A 23,345-nucleotide genomic window follows, 5' to 3' on the forward strand; every position below is an offset into this window, starting at 1 on the left:
TCGCAAACATCCCGGGCCACCCCTGGCTGACATTGTCTAGCTGTTTGGAAAAGTAAGCCACAGCCCTGCGCTGGCATCCTAGGGTCTGTGACAGTACCCCCAGGGCAACACCTTGTTGCTCGTGTGTGAACAGTTCAAAAGGTTTGGTTAAGTCTGGCAGTCCCAGTGCTGGAGCTGACATCAAGGATTGTTTCAGCTGTTTAAATGCAGCTCTAGTTTCATCAGTCCATTCCACGACTCTTCCTTGGGCTGCTTTCAGTGCTCCATATAAGGGTTTGACTAATAGTCCATAATTAGCCACCCAAAGTCTGCACCATCCTGCCATGCCCAGGAAAGCCTGCATCTCTCGGACGGTGTGGGACTCTGGGAGACGGCAGATGGCTTCTTTTCTGTCTGCACTGAGCCGTCGATGTCCCTTGTATATTTCCAGCCTCAGGTAGATGACTAGTTCCTTTGCAATTTGTGCTTTCTTTTTTGAGACTTTATATCTATTTAAACTCAAAAACTTTAAAAGACTTACAGTGAGTCTGATGCATTCATCCCGGCTTCTCGTGCCGAGCATCAGATCATCGACATACTGTAGGAGGATTTCCTCTGGCTCCTGCCTTCTCCATTCCTCCAGCTCCTTAGCTAGTTGGTTCCCGAATAGCGTTGGGCTGTTCTTATAGCCTTGGGGTAGAACTGTCCAGGTGAGTTGGGTCTTTCTTCCTGTCTCAGGGTTCTGCCATTCAAAAGCAAAGAGCTTTTGGCTGTCTTTATGCACAGGAATACAGAAGAAGGCATCCTTGAGATCAAGCACAGTAAACCACCTTAAATCATCAGTTAATGTGGTGAGCAGGGTATATGGATTAGCCACTACAGGGTGTATGTCCTCTGTTATTCTGTTAATTGCCCTTAGATCCTGCACTAAACGATAGCTCTTGCTATCGGCTTTTTTCACAGGCAGGTTAGGGGTATTATATTTGGATTCACATTCTACCAATAGCTTGAATTTGAGAAACTTTTCAATTAGGGGTGCTAATCCCTTCAAGCTCTCTAGGCTCAAAGGGTATTGTTTTTGTCTTACCGGTGTTGCTCCTGGCTTGAGAGTGATGCTTACTGGTTCTGCTTGCCTGGATCTTCCAGGGTAATCACTGGCCCATACTAAGGAGATGACAGCATCCTCTACCTCTGCTGGGATCTCCTCGTGGCTTTCCTGTATGAAAAAGGTAGCTGCTTCGATATATTTAGTATCAGGAATTATGACTTTTATTTTCCCTCTTTTGCAGAATTTAATCTCAGCTTCCAACTTCTCTAACAAATCTCTGCCTAGTAAAGGCTTGGGAGAGTTTGGCATATAAAGAAATTGATGAGTTACTCAGTGCTTGCCTAATTTAAACTTCAGAGGCTTAAAGAAAGGCTTGGTTTCACTTACCCCGGTAGCACCAACTACAGTTATAGAATCATGACTCAGTTTCTCTTCTAAGGTGTTTAACACAGAATAAGCTGCACCTGTATCAACCAAGAATTTAACTTCTTCTTCCCCCAGCTTAGCTATAACCAGAGGTTCTGCTGGGGTAGTAACCTCCGGTCTGCTTCATGCATTCTGACTCACAGTCAGCCGGGGGGGCTGGAGGGGGAAGAGGAGGGTTTTCATCCTTTCTCAGGTCTGGGCAATCCTTTCTCTAGTGCCCCTTCTTTTTACAGTAGGAACACCTATCATATTGGTAATGATGTTTACACTCCTTATTTTGGGTACTGTGTTTACGATGCTCTTGGCAGTTACAGTGTCCATGACCGTCATCTTCTTCCTCTAGTTCCAACACTTTTGTTTTGCTCTTTTGTTCTTTATTCCGGTATACTACCCAAGCTATATCTAGCAACTCACTAATATTCTTTTTGTCTCCTGCTTTCTGCAGTTTCCTCCTTATGTCATCTGCAGACTGGCTTATGAACAAATTAACTAAATGCTTTTTCCCTGTGTCTGATTTTGTATTTATGTTTGTGTATTTTCTTATGACATCTTTCAGCTTATTCAGGAAATCAGTAGGAGATTTATTTTTGTCCTGTTTTACCTCATACATCTTAGCCCAATTCACTGCTTTTGGGATAGCATGTCTGAACTCATAAACCACATACTCCTGGTATCGTGTCAGTGTTTTCCTCTGTGCTGGCACATTAGGATCCCATTTTGGATCCATTGGGGGAAATATCTGCAGAACTTCCCCCGAAATCTGCCCAGCTGCCCTCAGCAGCTGAATTCCAGCTTTTGCTGCTCTTTTAACCATTTCTTTTTTTGTGCTGTCCAATAGGGTGTCCATCAGCACTTCAAGGTCGAACCAATCAGGATCTTGAGTCTTTATTGCCCTTTCTACATAGTTAGCAACTTTATCGGGATTGTTTCTATATGACTCCACTGAAGCTTTTCACTGCTGCAGCTCTACCAGTGAAAAAGGAGTCTTTATATACATAGGACCTTGGTTTCTCATAGCCTGCCTTAAAGGAGCTTCTAGCACAAGCTTTTCTTTCTTTTTTTTTGTTCTCCTAGCTATGGGATCAGGATCTGATAAGGCAGTCAGCAATCTCTTCCCTACTTTCCTAGTGGGCGCCGCAGAAGCTTTCACTTTTGGCTTTACCACAGGAGCTTCCTCTTCTTCTGAGCTATCTGATTTATCACCTGAAGGCTCTACGTCTGATTCCTTATTTCTGGGCAACAAAAGTGGGGGGAGGCTTCTCCTCCTCTGTTCCCTTGCTCCCTGTTGCTGTGAGCTTGAAGCAGGAAATTCCTCTGCTGCCCCCCCCGCCTTTGCTCCGTGGCTCTGTATGCCAAGGCGGAGCAGTGGGGACAACTCCACTTCCACTGTACCCCCTTGGGTACAGATATAATCCATACGGGTAAGGAACGGGAGGTGTTAAGGGGAAGGAGGCATGCCTGGCCCTGCCTTCGAAGGCAGGATCGAAAGCTCCCAGGTTGTATGGAGAAGGTCTCTCCATTTTGGGTACCACTTCAACCCTTCTTGCGGCTCCTGCCACCACACCATCGCTCGCACTGAAATCTATAAGATCAGCTGGTCCTGCCGGCTTTGCCGTCCCTGAGGGGTCGAGCACAGCCCCTCCAGGTCTATGATCTCTCCTTCCCACGGGCTGATCTCTTCTAGCCGTGAGATCCGTTCCAACCTGAGCCCCTGCCCCGGCTTCAGCCGCTCCTATGGCCCCTGTTGCTATGGTAACCGCGCCTCGCTGATCGAACACCCCGGCTCTCCCCGCCGTGCCTGGCTGCAAAGCCACAGCCCCATCAATCGCTTGCAGAGCGTCAGCCCCGCTTCCACCAGCCTGCACGCTCTGTGCCGCCAGCTTCGGCCTCGGTAAGGGAACAAGCAACTCCCCGTCTCCAGCAGCCACCCCCGCTGCTGCTCCACCAGGTCCCGCCGGCAGCCCTGGACTGGGAACTGCTGCTCCAGCAGCCCCTGCCCCCACGCTAGCACCAGATCCAGCAGCCACTGCTGCCCCCGCTCCGGGACCGGATCCAGCAGCCCCTCTGGCTGCTCCAGCCCTCAAGTTTGGAGCAATTAAGAGGTCCCAATCCTCTTCCTTAGGAATATAAACCTGGCTAATATCCTCTTTCTTGGTTTTTCCATGCCGTTTCCACTTTGCCTTTCCCAGAACAAACACAGGCTCTCTTAGAAATACCCTTAGAAATACCCTTCTCATACCCTCTCATCCATTTTGGATGGGACAAAAAGGCTAAAAACAACTCAGCATACTTCACTTCATTCCATCTCTCCTCTGTATGCAAGATCGAAATTAGCTGTAACACATCTTCTAGCACAAAAGACTCAGTTTCGGGCTAAACTTTTCCCCCACGCTTACAATGAAGTGGCCACATATTAAGACAGAGCCTACACAGTTCCTGTTTCTTCAAAGATGTTTCAGAACCAGTAAGAGGACTCCAGTGATCTAAAACCAAGCCTAAAGGGGAATCTTTTGGTATCTCGTCCTCTGAACTTTGGACACAGCCCATAGTGATTCTTTAGCAACACCACCACCAGTGCCTCAGGCTAAACCAAACAGCTTTGACTCCGGAGTTCACAAGATGCATCCCCCTTGCAGCCAGCCTCCCAGCCTGCTACCCTCCTGCAAATGCTGCGTGGTCTGCCCTTCCCGAGGCTCAAGGGACAACCCTGTCCCTCCCAGGCGAAAACCCTCGCCCTCCCAGGCCAGGAAACTGGCTAGGCCTAAGACCAGTTCTCCCTCCCGGCCCTTCCGTATTCCTACCAGGGGCAAAAATCTCCCCTTTCCATAGCCAAATGCCACAGAAACTCAAAGTAACTGCCCGTTATCTCACCTCTGTGGTCCGGACCAGGAATTTGAAGTGAATCAGGTCCTGCTTCCACCTTTTGGGCGCCAAACTGTTGCCGTAGAAGTCTGAAAAAAGACTCCGAGCCAAGTTTTGTAGGAGATAAGATAATGGGCAGGCACTTTAATGAGCAACCCCGCTCATCCAGGAATACATCGACGCGCGCGCCAGCAAGCTCTAAGTTCTATAGCTTTTATAATATAACCTGTCCAATCACTACTGTCCACATGTCCAGTTCCACCTCTGTCCCCTCCCAGTTCCCACCCCTGTTGAATTGGGGCTGGGGTCGTTGGGACCCTCTGTCTTCATCCACCTCCTCTTCTTCAGTACACAAAGGTCTCTTGGACGCTCTCCAGGGCTTCGGGTCACACTGCTCCATGTTTATGTTCTCTTCTGATATGCTTTAATCAGGTACCTTGAGGAAGAGACTAAACAGCTGGCAGATCTTAGCTGCCTGTTCTGGAGCAGGGGTAGAGATAGAAGGACTTTGTGCTACAAGCTGCTAAATATTAATTCACTAAAATCTACAGCATTGCATCTACTGTGTCTCTAAAATCTACAAAATATGAAAATTGAAAAGTTAAAAAAACCCTTTCGGCATCAGTAGCAACATGAGAGCAGAGAGAGTTAATGAACTGGTTTTCTACAATCTGTCTACTCAACCTAAAGAAAACTCCTTTTATATTTTTGTGAATAAAAACTTAGATTATAGGTCTTTTTAATATTCCTTATCCAAAATAAGTTTTTAAGAAAAATACAGGGGGGAAATAGTTGATTAAAAGTAGCTCCTTTCAGAATTCTGCTGGTTTTCTAGAGAAAATAGAAGTTTCAAAATTTGTTCTATGTGACACTATCTAGAAAATTCCACCCTATTTTTAGGAAGAAAGACACTTTGCTAGATGAAGGCACAGAATTTGTCATCTAGCTCAGGCTGTAGTAGAACAAGGTCAGTGCTAGCAAGTTATGCATATCATCTTTGAAGTTAGCTAGGTAGTGAAATGCAGCTGCCTGTCATTTATTACTGATATTAAGGATTAACCAAAGTAATGGAAAAATGTGTCTGTTTCATTATTTATATTATGCAATGGGATCTATACAGTCTTTTGAGCACTTTCTGGATATAATTGGTGTTGCAAAGAATGTTGCATCTGGACTCAGGTGAACCTGAGCTCTTAGCCATTTTCAGAGTTAGTATAAAAACTTGGAAGCTTTGGAAGACATGCTGATAGAGAATTGATAGGGAGTGGGAATCTGGCATGTGCAAGTCAAGTTTTGCTTTACTGTCACATCTCACAGAAAAGGTACTCAGACCTCTCATCAGCCATTTAAGAACTTGACACCTGTGATCAGACTGTAAATGCACAGGAAAGTGTGGCTTTTTCCTGTCAGCAGCTGAAGGGAAGCAGCGTCTTGTGGATCTCAGCCTATGTTCAGTTTTAGTTCAGAAGTGGGAGGAAAGAAGAAAATTCAACTAAACCTTTTTGTACTTCAAGGACACATTATGGTGGTGGTTCAATCAAAAATGCACATGGATTGTGCTAAACCTGAAACTGCTTCCAGTGACCCAGTAACAGGCAGTGAAAGGAAGATCTTGCATGTAAAATCTTGGTTACATCAAAATGGGTATTATTGCTCCATTGAAATGGGGATTTCCCCATGGGATATCAAAGAAACAGTATTTTCTCCTATAGTAATTTTACTTCACCATCCCAATGAGACATTTTTCCATTGTGTCGCCTTTCAAAAATGCTAATGAGGGAGTTTTTAAAAAGGAAATTCCTTCCCCTGTTCATCACTTTTCAGTGAAGGCTGTTGCTGTGGGAGTAGTGCCATCCTTTTATTTGTTTTTTTGAGATGCATGGTGATTTTAATTAAGCAGTCATTGTCTGTGTGCATCATGGTAGTTGCCTTCAGTGACCAGAAAGCTATAATTAAAAGCCTGCAGGGCAGCTGAAATTTTTGCTGCAGCCCTTTAGAGCATTGTGAGAATTGTTGTCTTCACAAAAGAGGATCCTTTCTCCTCTTGGATGAATTTGACTTCGATAGTCTCAGGTATGACACTGGCAGTCAGATCGTGACAGTCATGAAATGTTCATAATTCAGAAGCCTTGAGCAAGAGTTAGTCTTACAGAGCTCCATGTGGTTGAACTCCTCCTTTGATATTCCAAACTGACAGGATGACTGTTGCAGTTCTCTTACTTAAACACTGTGTTGAGGGCAATGTGTCTCTGGATGCAGGGCTACCCTATTTGCTTTACCAGGCCAGCACAGGAGAAACCTGTCTTTGACACAGTGCAAGAGAAGCATAACTGTTAAATGAAATGGAGCAAATTAATTTTGCAAAAACTGTTATTCTGCATACAAGTGACAAAAATCATCAAGAAAGGGGGCTGCAGACCAGAAATGTCTGTTCCTTTACTGGGAGCATTTAAGTCGGTTGTGGGGAGCCGTATCTCTTCATGTAATTCAAATCACCCTTGTCTTGTGCATAAGCAAGTAACTTCTCTGACACTCGCTAGTAGAGAAAAATGAATGAAAGGTTGTAGTGTAAGTCAGTGTATTTCTGGCCTGAGAGCATGTTATTTATTCATCTTGGATGTTCACCTCACTGCAAGTGAGTCAGCCTTACCCTTAGGAGGAATCTGTTCAATACATGAGAAACAAAGTATTTCCATAACTTCTGGGCTCTTCTGTTTACTGCCTTACCAGGCTTTGCCTCAGTGAATTAAGTCTATTCTACTTCCAAAACAAACATTCCGAGTCATTTCTTGCATGCTGTGGCAAGCAGTCTATTTAATGTGAATCAACCTTTGCAATAGCAATCTCCATCTTAAACCAGTTTCACGAGAGAGTAGGTGGAGGACATACCTCCCAATTGTTAATTAACAATCATTAATTATTCATCTGATATCCAGTGTCAGCTTTCCTTCCTGCTATATGTTCAGCTGTAGAAAGAGCAGTCATGAAGGAAGGGAGGTAAACCCAGACTTTATCTTTTATGTGGATTTCACTTAATCCCTTCAGGCATTTATCTGCTAAACGTGTGCAATTGGGAACTCCTGTCATTCATTCCTCAATGACACATCTGCTTCATGCTTGGAGTGATGGAAATGGCCATGGTTTTGTCCTAAGACAGGAGGGTATATGGAAGATACATGTAAAGCATTGCAGCAGCAAGCCGTACTCCTGCTATTCCTTCATCCCATCTAGAACTTTCCAACATACAACTTGCTTTCTTCAGCTATGGAGGAAGCTCATTAAGGGGTGTGACCAAGGTCCTAATGATGCCTTAGGACATTTGAAATAATGAATCTGTGCTTTAGGAAATTAGTCTCCTTCACTGGGAGACTGGAAGTGGAAAAGAGTATCAGTCTCTTAGATATGACAAAGGAGCACAGAGTGCAATTTCCTTAAGTTCAGAAGCTGGATTCCAGTATACATATGCAGGGAATTTGTCCCTGGCTTGTGTTTGAAGTGAAGCAAAGCTTAGCCAGATGGCCACAGGATTCAGGGAACTAGGGCAGAAACAGTCTTGCAGGAAAAGGCCTAAGGGAGTAAAGCCAGTAGTTTACATTTACATGCTGTTGATGGTGTAATTGCAGAGCAAAAATAGATCTCAGAAACAGACAGGAGTAGGCTCTGGTTCTGCTTGACACAGAGTAGGAGAGGAGCTGCAGAAGGAGTCATTTCCCATAATCTGAAACAACATATATTTCCCGGTGCTAGGAACAGACAAGCCTCCAACTTTCTGGTGGCTACATGGCTACCCATAACAAGAAGATTTCACCAAGCATAGTCATGCGGAACAAGTAATGAAAGTGGGCACTGATGATCCAAAAGGAGCAGGCATTCTGCCACCATCATTCACAGTGTGTTTATTCTGATGTAACTGTCTTTGCTTCATGTCTGCATCCTGTCTCTCCTGGTGTTGTGATTTGTATTTCATGCTGTTCACAACAGCAGATAATATTCAGAACTGGAGTTTGCAAAGTGTTTCCAGTACTGCGGTATATCACTGCAACTGGTAGGGATGGTTGCTGTCAGGAGAGTTTCCTCCTCTTCAGACACAGGAGGAAAATAAGAGAGTTGTCCAGATGTGAATGAAGAAAGTCAGGGAAAAAGAAGAAAGGAAGGAAAAAAGGGGGGGAATGAGAAAAAGAGTCATTTTTCTTAATTTTTTCTTTTACGTGAACAATTGCTGCTGTACAGCAATGAGGAAACAAATATATAGATTTGATTTAACTTATGAGGGAAAATGGTCATTTAAACAACCACTCTGGTGAAAGTTTCCACTTTCCTCACAGTGGTTTCTTGGGATTATGAGAACTGAAGGTTGAAATTGTTTGCTGAACCTAGATGCTCCTGTTCTGCCACAGTTCTGCATGTTTCTGAACTGGTAACAGAAAAATGAGGGGTTGGCATCTCTTTTACTTTTTTCCCCTTTACTTTCTACCCTAAAAATATGTGAGTTTTAAATAGAGGAGGAGTAATTTCTGCCGGCTATGAAGAGTGGAGAAAAGAATTCCTTGCTGAAGAAATTAATGTGACTCTTTGAACACAACTCTTTATAACTGTTTTCCTTGCTTTGAAGCAGACCATAATTTTTCCTTCCCTTGTGTCATTTTTGGATGCATTTATTTTGCATTAGGGCAGTCCTGTGGTGTAATGGAGAGCACTCTGGACTCTGAATCCCAAGGCCCTGAGTTCGAGTCTCAGTGGGGACCGTCCCGTGGCAGTTCAATGCCTCCCTGCCATCCCATCCCATCAGGTCTCGGATGCTCAGCAGGGTCAGCCCCGGTTAGTACCGGGTGCTGTGACAGTCCTGAGGACTTCCCTGTCACTGTCCAAGCTTGCTCGGCTGTGGCAGATGGACCTTAAACAGTGGGGCCAGTTCTGCGTACGCTGTGCCTCAGCTGAAAAATCCACTGTGCAGGCTGGAAGGGCACACCCACGTGGGGAGAGCCCTGCCCAAATCTGCATTTGCAAAGCCTAGCCATACACACATACATACATATTTTGCATTGTCACAACAGGCAGGAGCTCACCCTCTTCTATCCCTTCCTCTGTGGCAGGCTGGACACTTGTTTGGCATGTAGGATGAAGCCAATGGGAAGCTTCTCACTGAAACTACAGATAGTAGTTCCTCCAGTGTTGTGCCACCCTTCTCCTCAAGGTTCATAGGTTCCATGTTGGGATTTTTGTTGAATTGAAAAAGTTCTCTTTTATCGCACCATATTATTTTGGACACTTGTATTGTAACCCTTAGCCTGCAATCAGGTTTAATCATGCATTTTCACAGTGAGATCAATCAACTAGTGCTTAGCTTCTGTGCTGCTCTATGGTGTGCTTGTTGAACAGGACTGAGCTGGCTTTAAACCAAAGAAATCAAGTGCTTCTGCCAGTGCAAGGGGACCAAAGAGCTCTACCGAGGCTTTAGTGCCCCAAGGATTGGTAGAGGTGCATGTTTCTCCACAGATGGTTCTGATTTGGTGAGCTGAGTAATCTCTATATCACTTCCCACGCTCTACAGTCAGATTCCCAACAAGAACAAAAATTATTTTGTAATGGAAAATTGAAGTATTCTGTGACTGCAGAGAAGCATTTGGTATAACTCATTTATTTCAAAATCTTGTGCTTGTTTAGAGTTTGAGCTTTTTGTGGTTGGTGGTGGTGGTTTGTGGTTGTTTGGGTTTTTTTGACTGGAGTGGTTTGACAAGTATGATACTGAACTGTAGATTATTCTGATCAAAGCAGCATACTATGCATACAAAAAATGTCAGTGGTTATTAGGATTAACATGAGAGAAGGACAAGCATACAAAATCTTAGCAAACATTCTTAAAATCATCTGTGGTTCCAGAGCTTCTTGAACCAGATTAATTTCAGTTTCTGTAGTAACCCTCACAGTATTCCTTCTCTCTTCTCTCTGAGCCTTGTCCCCAGGCTCCCCTGTCCCCCTTGGGGATAATCCATTACTTCTAGAACCATACAGCATCCTGAGATACGGATTTCCACAGCAGACCATTGCCTTGGCCTCAAACCTGCCCCATCCAGTTTCACTTGATGGCCCTTTTTTTTTCTTTACAGGGGTAGACAGAGAGAACAGTAGATGTTCACTGGCTATCTCTGTGATTTTGCAGGTCTGTTTGGTCCTCCCAATGCCTCTTTTTCTTCCAGGGGCATGGTGTCTTACTAGAGTGTCTAATGTATATGGTTTTTAGCGCTAGGAAAGTGGCACTGGCCAACTTTAGTGCTAAGAATTTCATCCTTTCCAAAGCTTCTTGGAAAAGGTAATAAATTTATGTTTCCATTTTGCACATCGATGTGTTAATGCCTGAAGACATCTCATTTTTCCAAGATGTGAGTCATCTTGCTGCTTGATCTATGTTCTTTCCCCATCATGTATGTCTGCTCTAAAAAAAGTATTTTCACTTGCCCATTTTTCTTGTAACTCCTCTGGTGAAAGCAGGAATGCAAAGTTTAAATGTTGTTTTACTTATTAATATCTCAAATATTCAAGGTGCACTGAAAATACCTCCCAAATCATACTCCTCTACCACTTTGGAAAGGTAACCATCAGAGATGACTATATCTATTCTTACAAAAGCAGCACACTTCAGATACAAATCTTTTCCTTTACATATGCCACAATCAGAGTAAAACTGGGTTCAGTCTTTTCCATCTCTTCTGTACCTAGTTTCTATAATCCTTGAGCAAACTTCTTTGTTTACACCAAGCAGTTTATTGTTTTGGTGCCAGGACATACTTGGAAAAATTTATCTATAAGCAGATGAACAGAGTAATGAGGAACATTTACTGCCTTACTCTGCCTGAACAAATGCTTGAGTGTAAGAATGAGCTTTACATCCCAGTGTTTTCAGTAAAGGCCTGTTTAAGTGGGGGCTGATTTCATTTTCTGTATGTCTAAAAATCATTGTCATGCAGTTTTTGGTGGGATGATTTTTTTATCCAGTCTAGTCTTCTACCACACTTTTCCAGAACCCATTCATATAAACCAGGTGCACATATAGTCGCAGCCTTCAGTGACTAGGGGAAATTGAATGTGCTATAGTGACCTGAAGGTCAAATGTCCTGATAGCTGATTCACATAATCTTTAGGAGAGAAAAAAACCACAACAAACATTTGTTATCATAGTCCTCAGCCGTAGTTGTGGGTACAAAATCAGAGGGTAGAGGCATGCAGTCAGGCTGACTGAATGGCAGTGAAATGGAAACATGAGCAATATTCCAATTTAACTTCACAGAAATCCACTAGTTAGTAAGTAGTTCAAGTATTTCAGTGCCTGCTGTGTTGCTGCCTACAGGGAAAACACTCTAAGTGCTTTCCCTTTCTCAAAAAAAAAAAAAAAAAGGTTTCCATATAAGCCTGTCTTGTCACATCTATTGTACGAAGGAGATATTGTGGTGGTTTCCATCATGTATTTTAGTGAAGAGGTTTCTGTGAAAGGAAGAATACATACATACATACATATACACATACATATATACATACATACGCATATACATACCTACATACACATATACACAGAGAGAGAAATAAAAATGTATAGGTACATATACACACACTTACAAATGTAAATCAGTTAACTGTGAAGATGTATGTGCCTCATGCTGGCCTGTGGAGTGTCAAACATAGGATGCTAATGCCTACATATGTGGAATCTGATATTTTGTCATCTGGCCAGCTTAGCACAAAAGGGCAAAATTATCCTTATTCTGAGAATATTAGGCCATTAACTAGAACTGCTTTTAGAACTACCTTATTCCAGTCCATGGATGACCTGCTATTTGAGGAAATAGCAAAGAACAAATTCTGTTTTTCTTACTCCAAAGTACACTGTTAGTATCACAGAATGAATAAAATGGCAAGAAGTGTCTCTGAAAAATGTTCAGTTTTTAACCCATGAACCACCCTATTCCATTCAAAAATGCAAAGGGGTAATGTGGATTAGAGGAGTGATAGGAGGGATATCCAGAGACTATCAGTTTTATATAAGGAAGGATTCTTAAAGGTGCATGCATGAATTCTGCCTGCTTCTATGTGCATAAATGCAAACTATCCTCAGTGTGCACAGACCAGTGAGATGTCAAGAAGGGCACCAATTGTGACATTTTAGGTACCCAAAAAGCTAATTTTCCTGTTCAAAAACAACTTCAGCAGACCTGTTGGAGCAAGAGGAAGGTGTCTCAGTTTAAAAGAAACCAAGATGTCTATCAAAGGAAAGTGAGGAATCCTTCTGGACTAGGAAGGGGACCTCTGCTCAAAAACCACCACAACCTTTGAAATGAAGAGACTTTAATCAGAAAATGTAGAGAAAAGGATAACAGTTCTTTACTACATACATATATTTATATGTTTATATATTTATATATATGTGTAAAACCAAAACCAGAACAAAACAAACAACAATACCATAACCAAAACTTTCAAACAAATCAAGTCCTCTCTCTTCCCCTTCGGTGCAGCTGTGTTTGCAGGCAGCAGAAGGCGATGCTGCACCTCCGGAGGCAGCGGCTGCAGTGAGTCATTCCTGGGCTCCATCAAGGCAAAGACAGGGGGCAGGGAGAGCTGCTGGTTCCGAAAGCTCATGTGAGAATGACAGCCACAGGGACGGGATGAAAGCTGTCCCATGGGCAGTGTAAGGACCTTCTCACTGTCCTTTGTCTTTTGTCCAAAAGCGTTGCGGTAGGGGTCAGCAACTACTCTGCAGATGGCATTGACCTCTCGATGATCCTGTAGCCAGTCCAGGCAGGGGTGATTGATCTCTGAGAAGAATAGTACAGGGCGAGCAGAGTCGAGGGCAAGCCAGGAACCCCCTCCCAGTGCTTCCACCAGCCCACCAAGCGGTGGCCAGCACCCAAGCAGACAGAAGACCAAAGTATAATGAGCACCAGGAAACCTCTCTCCCCATACCTCCCTCAGTCCTCTCCCCAACCATCACGTTGGAATGCAAAGCTGTTGGCCATCCCTTTGTTTAGGCTTTAGACAGTTAGCTGGCTCTGGGAGCAGGTAGTGGGGGTCTGGGCTTCCACAAGCCATCTCCTCCTGGCCTCCAACTCCCAAACTGCTGTGTTGGTAAGGGACAAAAAAAAATCATGAATGATTTTGAAACTAGCACAGGGATGCCAAAATGATTAGAGGGATGGAGCACCTTTCCTACAAGGAAAGACTGAGAGAATTGAATTTGTTCAGTCCGGAAGAGAGAAGACTTGGAAGTGACCTAGTTGCAGCCTTCCAGTACATGAAGGGAGTCTACTTTTTACAAAGTCATGTAGAGACAGGACAAGGGGGAATGGATTCAAACTCAACAAGAGGAGGTTTAGTTTAGGTATTTGGAAGAAATGCTTTACTGTGTGAGTTGTGAGGCACTGGCACAGGTTGTCTGGAGGAGTTGTAGATGCCCCATCCTTGGAAGTGTTCAAGGCCAGGCTGGATGGAACTCTGAGCAACCTACTCTAGTGAAAAGTGACCCTACCTATGGCAGGGTGAGTGGAATTGGATGATCTTTAAGGTCCTGTCCAACCCAAGCCATTCTGTGATTCTGTTCCATGAGAATGTTTTTGTTCAGCAGTAATATTCTTGCATACTTCAGACAGCGGGGAGTGTGCATATGTGTGTAGACATAGATATATATGAATAATCATCATGAAAGACTGTGCAGTGTATTACAGAACTGTTTGACATATGTATCAATTGACTACTTCACCTCTTCTGGATACATTACTCCAGCCTTCCCATCACTATTCTGATGGCTGTCTCTTTGGCAGAAGTTGTGCAGATCGTCACCTATCTCTGTGTTTTGCTTTGTTTCAAGTAAGCTTGACATTAAGTAATAATTTTTTTTAAAAATCCAGATCTTCCTTACAAATGTAATATTTTCCCTCAAAATGCCCTGCTTTGATGTCCAATATAAGGACAACTATTATCTGCATAGACGGCATCTTACCATATAGTCCTTGAGGAGAAGATAGGAAGGTTTGAAATCCCTAGAAAGCAGAGAAGTCCCAGAGCATTAGTAGGGCACCTATAAATGAGAAAGAAAAATTCCTTTGAGGATTTAAGGAATCTCCAAATGTCTTCAAACCCAACCCTGCAGCTACTGAAATATTTAAATTTTAAGAAAAATGCTTTTGCAGATAGGGAAAGAAATCCATTGTTCCAATAAAAACAGAGGCTGGTATGCTTATTGACTGCCTTCATTTGTTAGTCTGTCTTGGCTACAAAATCCAAAATGAGAAAAGACCTTCAGGAGAGGGAACCTGGTCAAGGATGGGATGAATGGGTGAGGAGAAACACTCGCCACATGGTGCAGAAGACTGACAAAGGCAAACAGTTGATCCTTCATGAGAGAAAGGTGTTGCAGTGGGGGAAGCGGGTCATTTTTTTCTTAAAACACCTCCAAGAATCTGTTCCCTACTGAAAGGTGCAGCCTAGGCACAGATGAGTGGCATGTTCTTGAATGGGACTGTGAAAACCTTCAGCTGTGGAAATGACCAAATTGTCCTTCTCACCACTCAGTCAGTACAGCTTCTGGGACCTGGTAAGGGCCAGCTGCTAGTGTATACTGGTGGCTCGAATTTTAAACACAGCCATCTACCAATCCCATTATTTTGCAGGTAAATCCTGTGCAATATGGCTTAAACGCTTTCTTTCTATTGACCTCAGGGAAAGCCTTACCACCAACCTCACTTGGGAAAAATGAGGTTTCAACTGCCCGCTTCCTCTGTGGTGCCTCCCACTGCTTTTGTGACACCTTACTGTTGCACAATTGCACCATGCTATCCGTGGGTTTGGCCCCTCATCTCAAATGCAAAATCACATCTTTGTCCCTTTAACTTCTCTCTCAGCTGTTATGCCTGTTTTCTCCCCTCCTCTGGGACTGTGCACTCCCGTTGCTGCTCTGGCTGCTGGGAGCAAGCAAGAAGAATTTCTGCTGCTGGCAAGCAACCAGCTAGTCTGAGGCTGGCATCTTCCCAGGACGCTGCTGTTTGCATACCAGCAGGCAGAGGAGCAGGTGAAATGGGACTGGTGACATCTGTACAGATGCATTTGACTGCTTAAATGCTGTTACGAATCTGCTACCCTTAAACCCTCTGTTTCTCTGACGAGATACATCTCTCTCTCTCTCTTTCTCTCAAATTATTTTTCCAAGGAGAAAAGGAAAAGGCAGACGGAAATAGAAGGCAAGAGACAACAGCTTGAGGAACAGATACTTCAGCTGCAGCATTTCAAGGTAAGGGACCAGTGCCAGAAATGATGGATTGACTAAATCTGTTCATTATTAGACATGCAGATCATACATCTGAAAGCTAGGAAAAGCCCACTCTGACATGAAACAGCTTTCACTGCTGGAGCCTCTGTCTTGCAGTGATCATGTCCTGCAGGCTTTTCATTCTGTGTTTCATGCACAGGACTATGTTGTTTAAATGGTTTAGGAGCATGGAGTCGGGTGAATGTGAGCACAGGCAGCACAGCAATCCTGTTATTATTAAACACTGTTATTTATTATACATAATAATCAGACACCAGTCTCTGTGGATTGAGTATGCACTGCATGGCTTCAGCAAGCACTTTCTGCCTGCTGAGCTGCGTTGGATTTCTCTGGTGCCTGTCATTAGAGTGTGTGTGTGTGTGTGTGTGTGTGGGTGGGTGTGGGTGTGGGTGCGCGCGCGCGTGTGTTTCACAGGAGCAGTGTTAGCAAGCGTCTGTGTATGTGTGTAAAGATTTAATTGTAGAATGAAGTTACTGGGTGTTCATGGCATAATAAAATGGACATGTATGTACATACAGGGAAGGTGCTAATGCATATGAGTGTGCCTACATGGAGAGGCGCCTTGATATTTAACAGGGTGCCGAGCAACCCAGTCCCTGTTGGTCTCCATGACAGCTGCAGATAGCATCGTTTGAAAGCCATTCTTGCTATTTCTATCATTTATCCCTCCTGTCAGTAGCATATTTGTGCATAGCAAAGATAGAATGAAAACATATATGTGACCTTTTTGTAACTGGCAAGCATTTGTGGGTCAGATCTTGTTAGATTAGTAGGGGAGCCTAAGAAATTACAATATCTGAGAAAGGTGATCAGGACAGTTTATCCTTGTTGCAAGTGAGCTGAGCTGTGTTTTTAAAATTAAGATATTTAGGTTGCTTGTGCAATAGTATGTGTGTGAACAGTGCATCTGCATAGGGAGATGATGCACAGATGATGCCCACACATGCGTTTGAAGAGCAGACTTCAAGTTATGCTATAGACAGGATCTTTCTCCTAGCTTCCCAAAACCCTGCTGCTACGTTCTGCAAACTATTCACCTGTTTTCTGGTAAACATGATGCAGTTAAGTCCAAGTAAGATACTTACACAAATGCCCCATCAATTTTACCATCAGTCTGTGGATGTTACACATTGTCTTTGGTGTTTCCAGTCAAAGATGTGATTGCATTTCTGTGGGGCAACAGGAGTTGCCATTTTGTTCAGGCAGCCACTGACAGCAGGCAAGGGACAATTTATTCTTATGACTGTAGGGTGATGCAGCAGGCCAGTAAGATGTTCCAGTAGCTTCGTGATGCTTGCTTTCTTTCTTTTTGCTACAGAGCTGATGACTTCCTTTATCATGTTAACTGTTTCCAAGCTGACTGAATCATGATTCTTCATTAAATTCTTTAAGAAGAGCCTTTTGGAAAGCCGGTTCTGTCAATTCTCTAGTTCATCTTATTTGTTTTGTTATAGCTGATGCTAAAATGAATTTTATCATCATCCATAGGTGAAAGTAAAACCCCTCAAAGTGGTGCAGTGGGATCAGCCCCTCAGCTGATGTAGACTGGCATTGACTTCAGCCCTGCTATGCTGATTGCCGCTAGTGGAGGTTTATTTTTGCTACATGGGTTTTTTTCAGTGACAGACTTGAAGAAAAGGTATTTCACTTCATTTTTTAGTCCACAGGCTGGAGCCAGAGTAGAAATCATACAGGAAGCTAAGGGGAGATCAGGGCAGAGAAATTTAAGGGCATCAACATTTAAGATAGCAGCTTTTTCAGCTTAAAGCACAGTCAGGCTTAAGGTCTGTAATGTTGAGTGCAAGGATGAGCAGCAATTTGTGATAAGATTTTCCCTACCTCTCCATCCAGTGGCATCACTTATTACCAAAGGACAAGTGCTCCATTTACAGGAGTGGTCACAATGACTGCTGCTGTAGAAGCTGCGTGTCCTACTAAACATCTGTCTGTTGGGACACCTGAATAAGATGATAGCACAGGTCTATCTGGAATGGTGCTAGGACCTTCCTGAAACAAACAAACAAACAAAAATTTTTAAAAAGAGGAACATAGAGGCACTAGCTGGTAGTGTTTCTCTTTTTTTGTGGAGACAAACTAAGCAAATTGCATTTTTTTCATGCATCATTCAGTGTTCTGGTTGCTTAGTGGAATGCTGACCAAAGCAATATTTGGCCTGCCAGGCTAATTTGTTTGTTTGCAAAACTGTGTATCCTGCTCCCACCACCCCAAGGCTGTCCCTCACCTCACCCTGCTTGTGCTGAGTCTCTCCAAGTTAGGGGCTCCAAGTCTGATAGGAATATAATCTCCCAGCCTGATATGGCTCCCCAGTCTGACATACACAGAACAAAATAAATGCATCTATTTTCTGTCAGAATGCTAGTTAGAACATGATTAATTTCCTGAATTATGTGGATTTCACCTAATTCTCTGCAAGTCATAAATCCAGGTCAAAACAACCAGGAAGCTTCCTAGGAAGCTTCTGTATTTACTCAAAATTCTGCGAGGCAGTTGATGTCCATTTAGAGTGTAAGAATTTCATACCAGTGTGATTAAAATCTGCTGTGAAGAAACCTTTGAAAATAAAATCTGGGTTAATCCTGTGTCTGCAGTATCTGAGTTGATCCCACAAGCATAACAGCTCAAATTCACCCAAAGACATTCATGCCAGTATTCAATAGGTTTGCTTCATTTTTGTGCAATATAAGAGTAATCTTCCTTCTAAAATAACACTGTGAAAAACAGCATGTTTAGTTACCTCACAAAGGTTCTGCAAGCTACACGGTTTCTGTAATTTCAGAAAATTTTATTCATACAGGAAAAATATTTAATGGAAATAGTAAATTGCAAATGTTTATGCTGGATTACCTACAGTTTTCAAGTTGCTGATGCCAATTAGACCCCTGACATAGTAACTTAACTCTACTACCAGTTCATTCATTTTTCCCTTGCTACATATTTGGCCCAGTATAAGGCAGCAGGAGCTCCTGCCCACTGCTTGAGGCAAAGCTGCCCAGCAAACACTAGATTTAGTAAAAGTCAGCACTGGATGTGAACAAGAGTTTGGCAACACATTTTACAAAGGCTCATGAGAATGAGGCCAGTGGCTTTATGGCAGAGGACTCAAAAGAGAAATGTGGCTCAGGTATTAATGGTCTGTATAAGATTCAGTGTTAATCGAGTGAAAGCCTTGAAGTGTTAAAATCTGGAGTAGGAGAGAATCTAGAGTAGCATAGGCTCTAAAACCTAAATTGCCTTGTTGCTGACAGTGAAAGCAATATTCCGTTTTCCGTGAATCCCTGCAATGTAGGGACGTCGGGGGTCACAGAGTGTCCATGTAGTATCTCTGGACCACTGGGTCCCTCAAAGGCAGGAGGAATATTGGTCTGCATTACCATCAGATGCTTCACTGGAAAGGCCCTTGGTTTGGAAAAGTTATAAAGATGCACTGAAGCCCCATTTTTTGAGACTGAACATGTTTGTTTGCTCCAATAAGAGGCGATTAGCAACAGTTGTCCTAACCTCCCACCTACTCCAGTCCCCAATAATAAAAATAATGTGTCTTCTTTCGTATACTACAAGGTCAATTTTGTTGTGTTTTTAAAAAGATAGAGTTTAAACTTCATACCTCAACAGTTTCTTGGCTATACGTCTACAAATGGGGCTTGCAATGCCTATGAGAATTGGAGCTATTAACAGCTTCTGTAGTTTGCCATCAGAGAAGTGGTCAAAATTCACTTTACATCAAACACACTGTCTGCAGTATCCATCAATATTATTTGGTTCCTGGAGAAAGATAAAAACTTATTTTGGTTTATTAGTTGAACAAGAGGTATACTCTCCAAGCAACAACTTCTTTTAAGATCTTGTTCAGCCAGGCAGCAGTTGGGCAGGCCTGTTTTAACAGAGATGTTTGTTATTTCAAATGAACTCCAGGGTAGAAGTATTTCTTCCAAGATCTGGCTGCCTCTGTAGTTAGTTGAACAGAATTTTCATAATTGCTTATTGTAGCTCTATTTGGTGGCTGATGGTAATAAAATAAATGGCACAAAACCTCCTAATTGAATGAAAAATTACTTCACTGCTGTTACTTTAACTATTGTAATAAATCCACTTTCAAAAGTTATTTTAGTTCTGGGGTGGTGTAAATATTAGGGACCTATTTCTGTTAACATTTGCTTCTTTAAGCCTGCAGGTCATGAACACAATCTCTGACATAAATGCCTCCCTACTCTGAAGGGAAAGAAAGCCTTTTTATGTTAGAAGACTTTGTTAGAGTACGGTTTTAGATAAAGCTACCTCATCTATAAATTTTAATTTTTATAGTTCCACAGTTGCATTGCTGCCCTCAATTTATTCTACTCTTATAATAATTGTCATCAGAAAACGTAATAGATATATGTGTTCTAGAAAATATAAATAGATATATCTATCTCTATATATATTCAAGATCATGCAGAAATAGAGAGAACTTTTGCAAATGGAGGAATTTTGTTATTTCTTTATAGTAAATTCCTTTACGATTTTCAAGTAAATTAATCCTTAAACCAAATGGCAACTCAGTTAAGCACACAAAAAAATGTTTGATGAGGTCATACAGTCTCCATTTCCCTGCAGGGTCAGTACAATATTCCCCAAAACCTAGTTTAGAGATACCATGTGAGAAAATGTTAACTGCCTTGCACAAGTCCGGGAAGATGATATCTGTTGCTCTTCCCTTATCCATCAATGCTTTATGGCTTCATCATAGAAGGCCACCAAATCTGTCAGGCGCGATTCAGTGAAGCCATGCTGACTGTCACCAATCCTCTTGTTGTTTTTCATAGTTTCCGGGAGGATCCTGACAGGCCTCCTGGCATTTTTGCATGGTTTCCTCTTTGTTGGGATGCATTGTTCCTGAGCTTGGAGGAGGTGATTTTTGAATATCAACCAACTTCCTTGGGCTCCTCTTTCCTCCAGAGCTTTATCCATGATATTCGGCCAAGCATATCCCTGAAGAGTCCAAAGTCTGCTCTTGTAAGTCTAGGGTAGTGAGCTTGCTGTGCACCCTCCTTGCTGTCCCAAGAAACAAACTCTGCCATTTTATGGTCATTGCAGCCCAGTCTGCCCTTGAGCTTCACGTTCCTCACCAGTCCCTCTTTGGTGGTGAGAACAAGATCCAGCACAGCACCTCTCCTCCTTGGCTTCTTTGTCACTTGAAGGTGGCAGTTATCATCATGGCATTCCAGAAACCTGCTGAATTGTTTATGCCCTGCTGTGCTGTCCCTCTAACAGATAGCGAGGTGGTTGAAGTCCACCATGAGGAACAGGGCTTGTGAACATGAGGCCACTTGTACCTGTCTGTAGAAAGTCTCATCAGGAGTGTTGGGGCATGGAGAGGTTAAGACCTGATTTGAAGAAAAATTCCCATTTTGAGAGCACAGGGGACTGGAACCCTGTCTCTCCTGTTCTGTGTATTAGCACCTTTGGACTGATGCCCACCTTACCCTGGGAAGTTTGTCTCCCACCAGGATTTAAACTGAGAACTGAGAGACTCTCTGCCTCTCTGCTAACCTGTTTTACAATCCAGAAGAGAAATTCATATTAGGCCACAAAGGGAGTGGGAGAGGGAATAGGACGCACAGTATATTTAGGGAACTGCTCTGTCTGAACTGACATCCTTGATGAGAGGTACCATTTTAAAAGGAGGGGTTTCAAAAATCTTTATATGCTTTTATCTTCAAGTAATCAGAAAACAAACTATCCCCAGTTAAAATCTTTTAGTCATAACAGGATATCTAGGCCAGCTACACAAATTGATTACTGCGGAGAGATGAGAGCTTTAGTCCTTTGACTAATTTTTCTTATCTATCTTTCACATCATTGAAACACAGCTGAATATACTGTAATTATTCTGGTATGATCCCTCTGCAAGAATATTTTTATTCAGGAAAAATGTAATGTTGTGTGAGTTGTACTTCACATTGGGGCAGAATTATAGTGGGATGACTGTACAAATAAGCACACCCATACAAGCAAGACTTCCTTGAAACACATCAAAACTGGCATTCAGCCAGTAACAGGGTCCTTCGAGCTCTTCATGACCATCCTGTTGTTTTAGCCAGATTATGCCAAACTAGCTCAAGGATGTTTACAGCTCATTTCAACCCCAGTGGCCTGAAACATGCTCACAAATGAGTTCGCATCACCTGAATACAGCTTTTTAAAGCAATGTACATAAAAGAAGTGTGTGTGTGTGTGTTAAATGCCTCCCTGACATCCGATCCCGTCAGATCTCGGAAGCTAAAGCAGGGTCAGCCCCGGATTAGCACTTGGATGGGAGACCTCCTGGGAAATACCGGGTGCTGTAGGTTCTAGTCCTGAGGACTTCACTGGCACTGTCCAAGCTCGCTCGGCCATGGTAGATGAACCTCAGGACTTAAACGGCGGGGCCAGTTCTGCACACACTGAGCCTCACCTAAAAAATCCACTGCGCAGGCTGGAAGGGCACACCCACGTGGGGACAGCCCTTCCCAAATCTTCGTTCGCGAAGCTGAGCCACACACACATAAAAGAAGACCAGAAAATAAAAGAATCTCTGAAATGCAGCTTTTCTTTTTACCTCTTTTCACTAATGGCTGTGTGTAGGAAGAACTGATAAACTAAAGCTGAAGATAGATTGAACTTAGAGGGAAAATTGTTCTTTCAGGAGGCAATAGTAAAAACAACTGTGGCTGTGTAGTAATGACGATAACTTGCAAAGTCTATTTGTTTTGAGAGAAGAGGTTTGACAATTTTCAAAATCTCAGGTTGTTAACTATCATAAAAAGAGTTGGTTTTTAATTGTTTTTACTTCTCTCACAACGACATTTTACTTTCTTTGAAAACATGGAGTGACTACTTGTCTCGGTTTGAGGGGAAAAAACCAAAATGTTTTACCCACAAGCAGGGGAGGGGCCTCCTCCACGATAATCACAGCACTCTTTATCAAATTTAAGAAAAGGAATTTTAATACAAGAAGGATAACTGATATATATATATATATATATATATATATATGTAAACAGACTAGTGCAACCCACTTCCCCAACACCACAAGAGAAAGGAAAAAAACAAAACAACAACAAAACCCAGCAGGTTTTCCTTCGGGAGGAAAGGTTATACTTAAGTGTCCATGTCACAGCCTGGCTGGCTGCAGAGTGAGTTTCTGTCCCTCTCCAGCGAGACAGACGAGCAGTGAGCTTTCAGATGGACTCAGTCTCTTCCCCCTGTGTTCCCCGTCCAAGAAGCAGAAAGGTACGAGCAATCAGAAGCAAATCCAAGGCAGGTAGCAGCAACAGCAGAGCGGCACGAAAAGTAGGCCGGGGTAGGCAGCAGCGAGACAGCCAGGAAAACCCCAGCAGTAACCAGCAGGGCAGCCTGCCTCCTTGGAGCCCCCACTCCCGCGTTCTGCCGAGCCAAGACTGGGGAGAATATCCAAAAAAAAAAAAAAACAAAAGAGACAAACCTACCCCCACCCAAGCGATCAACAGTTAACTGCTTCTTTTGTTAACCACTGGCCTGGGCATTTAAGTGGCAGGGGAGAGAATTTACATAATAATCCCAAACTACAACACTACTCAAAGGGAAATCCAAAGCATACCTAAATTTCTGGTCAGGAGGTAAAAGTGTGATCAAACTCTTTTGATGTGTGTATCTGTAAAAGGCAATCTTTCTCAATGTTTTCAGTCCAATCACATG

At 43.0% G+C, this 23,345-nt stretch overlaps 1 protein-coding gene across 2 annotated transcripts in view; it reads left to right on the forward strand.

Annotated features, from left to right (window-relative positions):
* PALM2AKAP2 (PALM2 and AKAP2 fusion) overlaps window positions 1–23,345 on the forward strand; it is a 281,930-nt gene that overhangs the window by 53,027 nt on the left and 205,558 nt on the right. For both annotated transcript variants that reach the window (XM_071579901.1, XM_071579902.1), the window contains exon 3: window positions 15,510–15,590. In XM_071579901.1, coding sequence (XP_071436002.1) covers window positions 15,510–15,590 — 81 coding nt within the window. The remainder of the gene's footprint in view (window positions 1–15,509; window positions 15,591–23,345) is intronic.

This window comes from Pithys albifrons, chromosome Z (genome assembly GCF_047495875.1).
Source record: "Pithys albifrons albifrons isolate INPA30051 chromosome Z, PitAlb_v1, whole genome shotgun sequence".
Classification (NCBI taxonomy): Eukaryota; Metazoa; Chordata; class Aves; order Passeriformes; family Thamnophilidae; genus Pithys; species Pithys albifrons.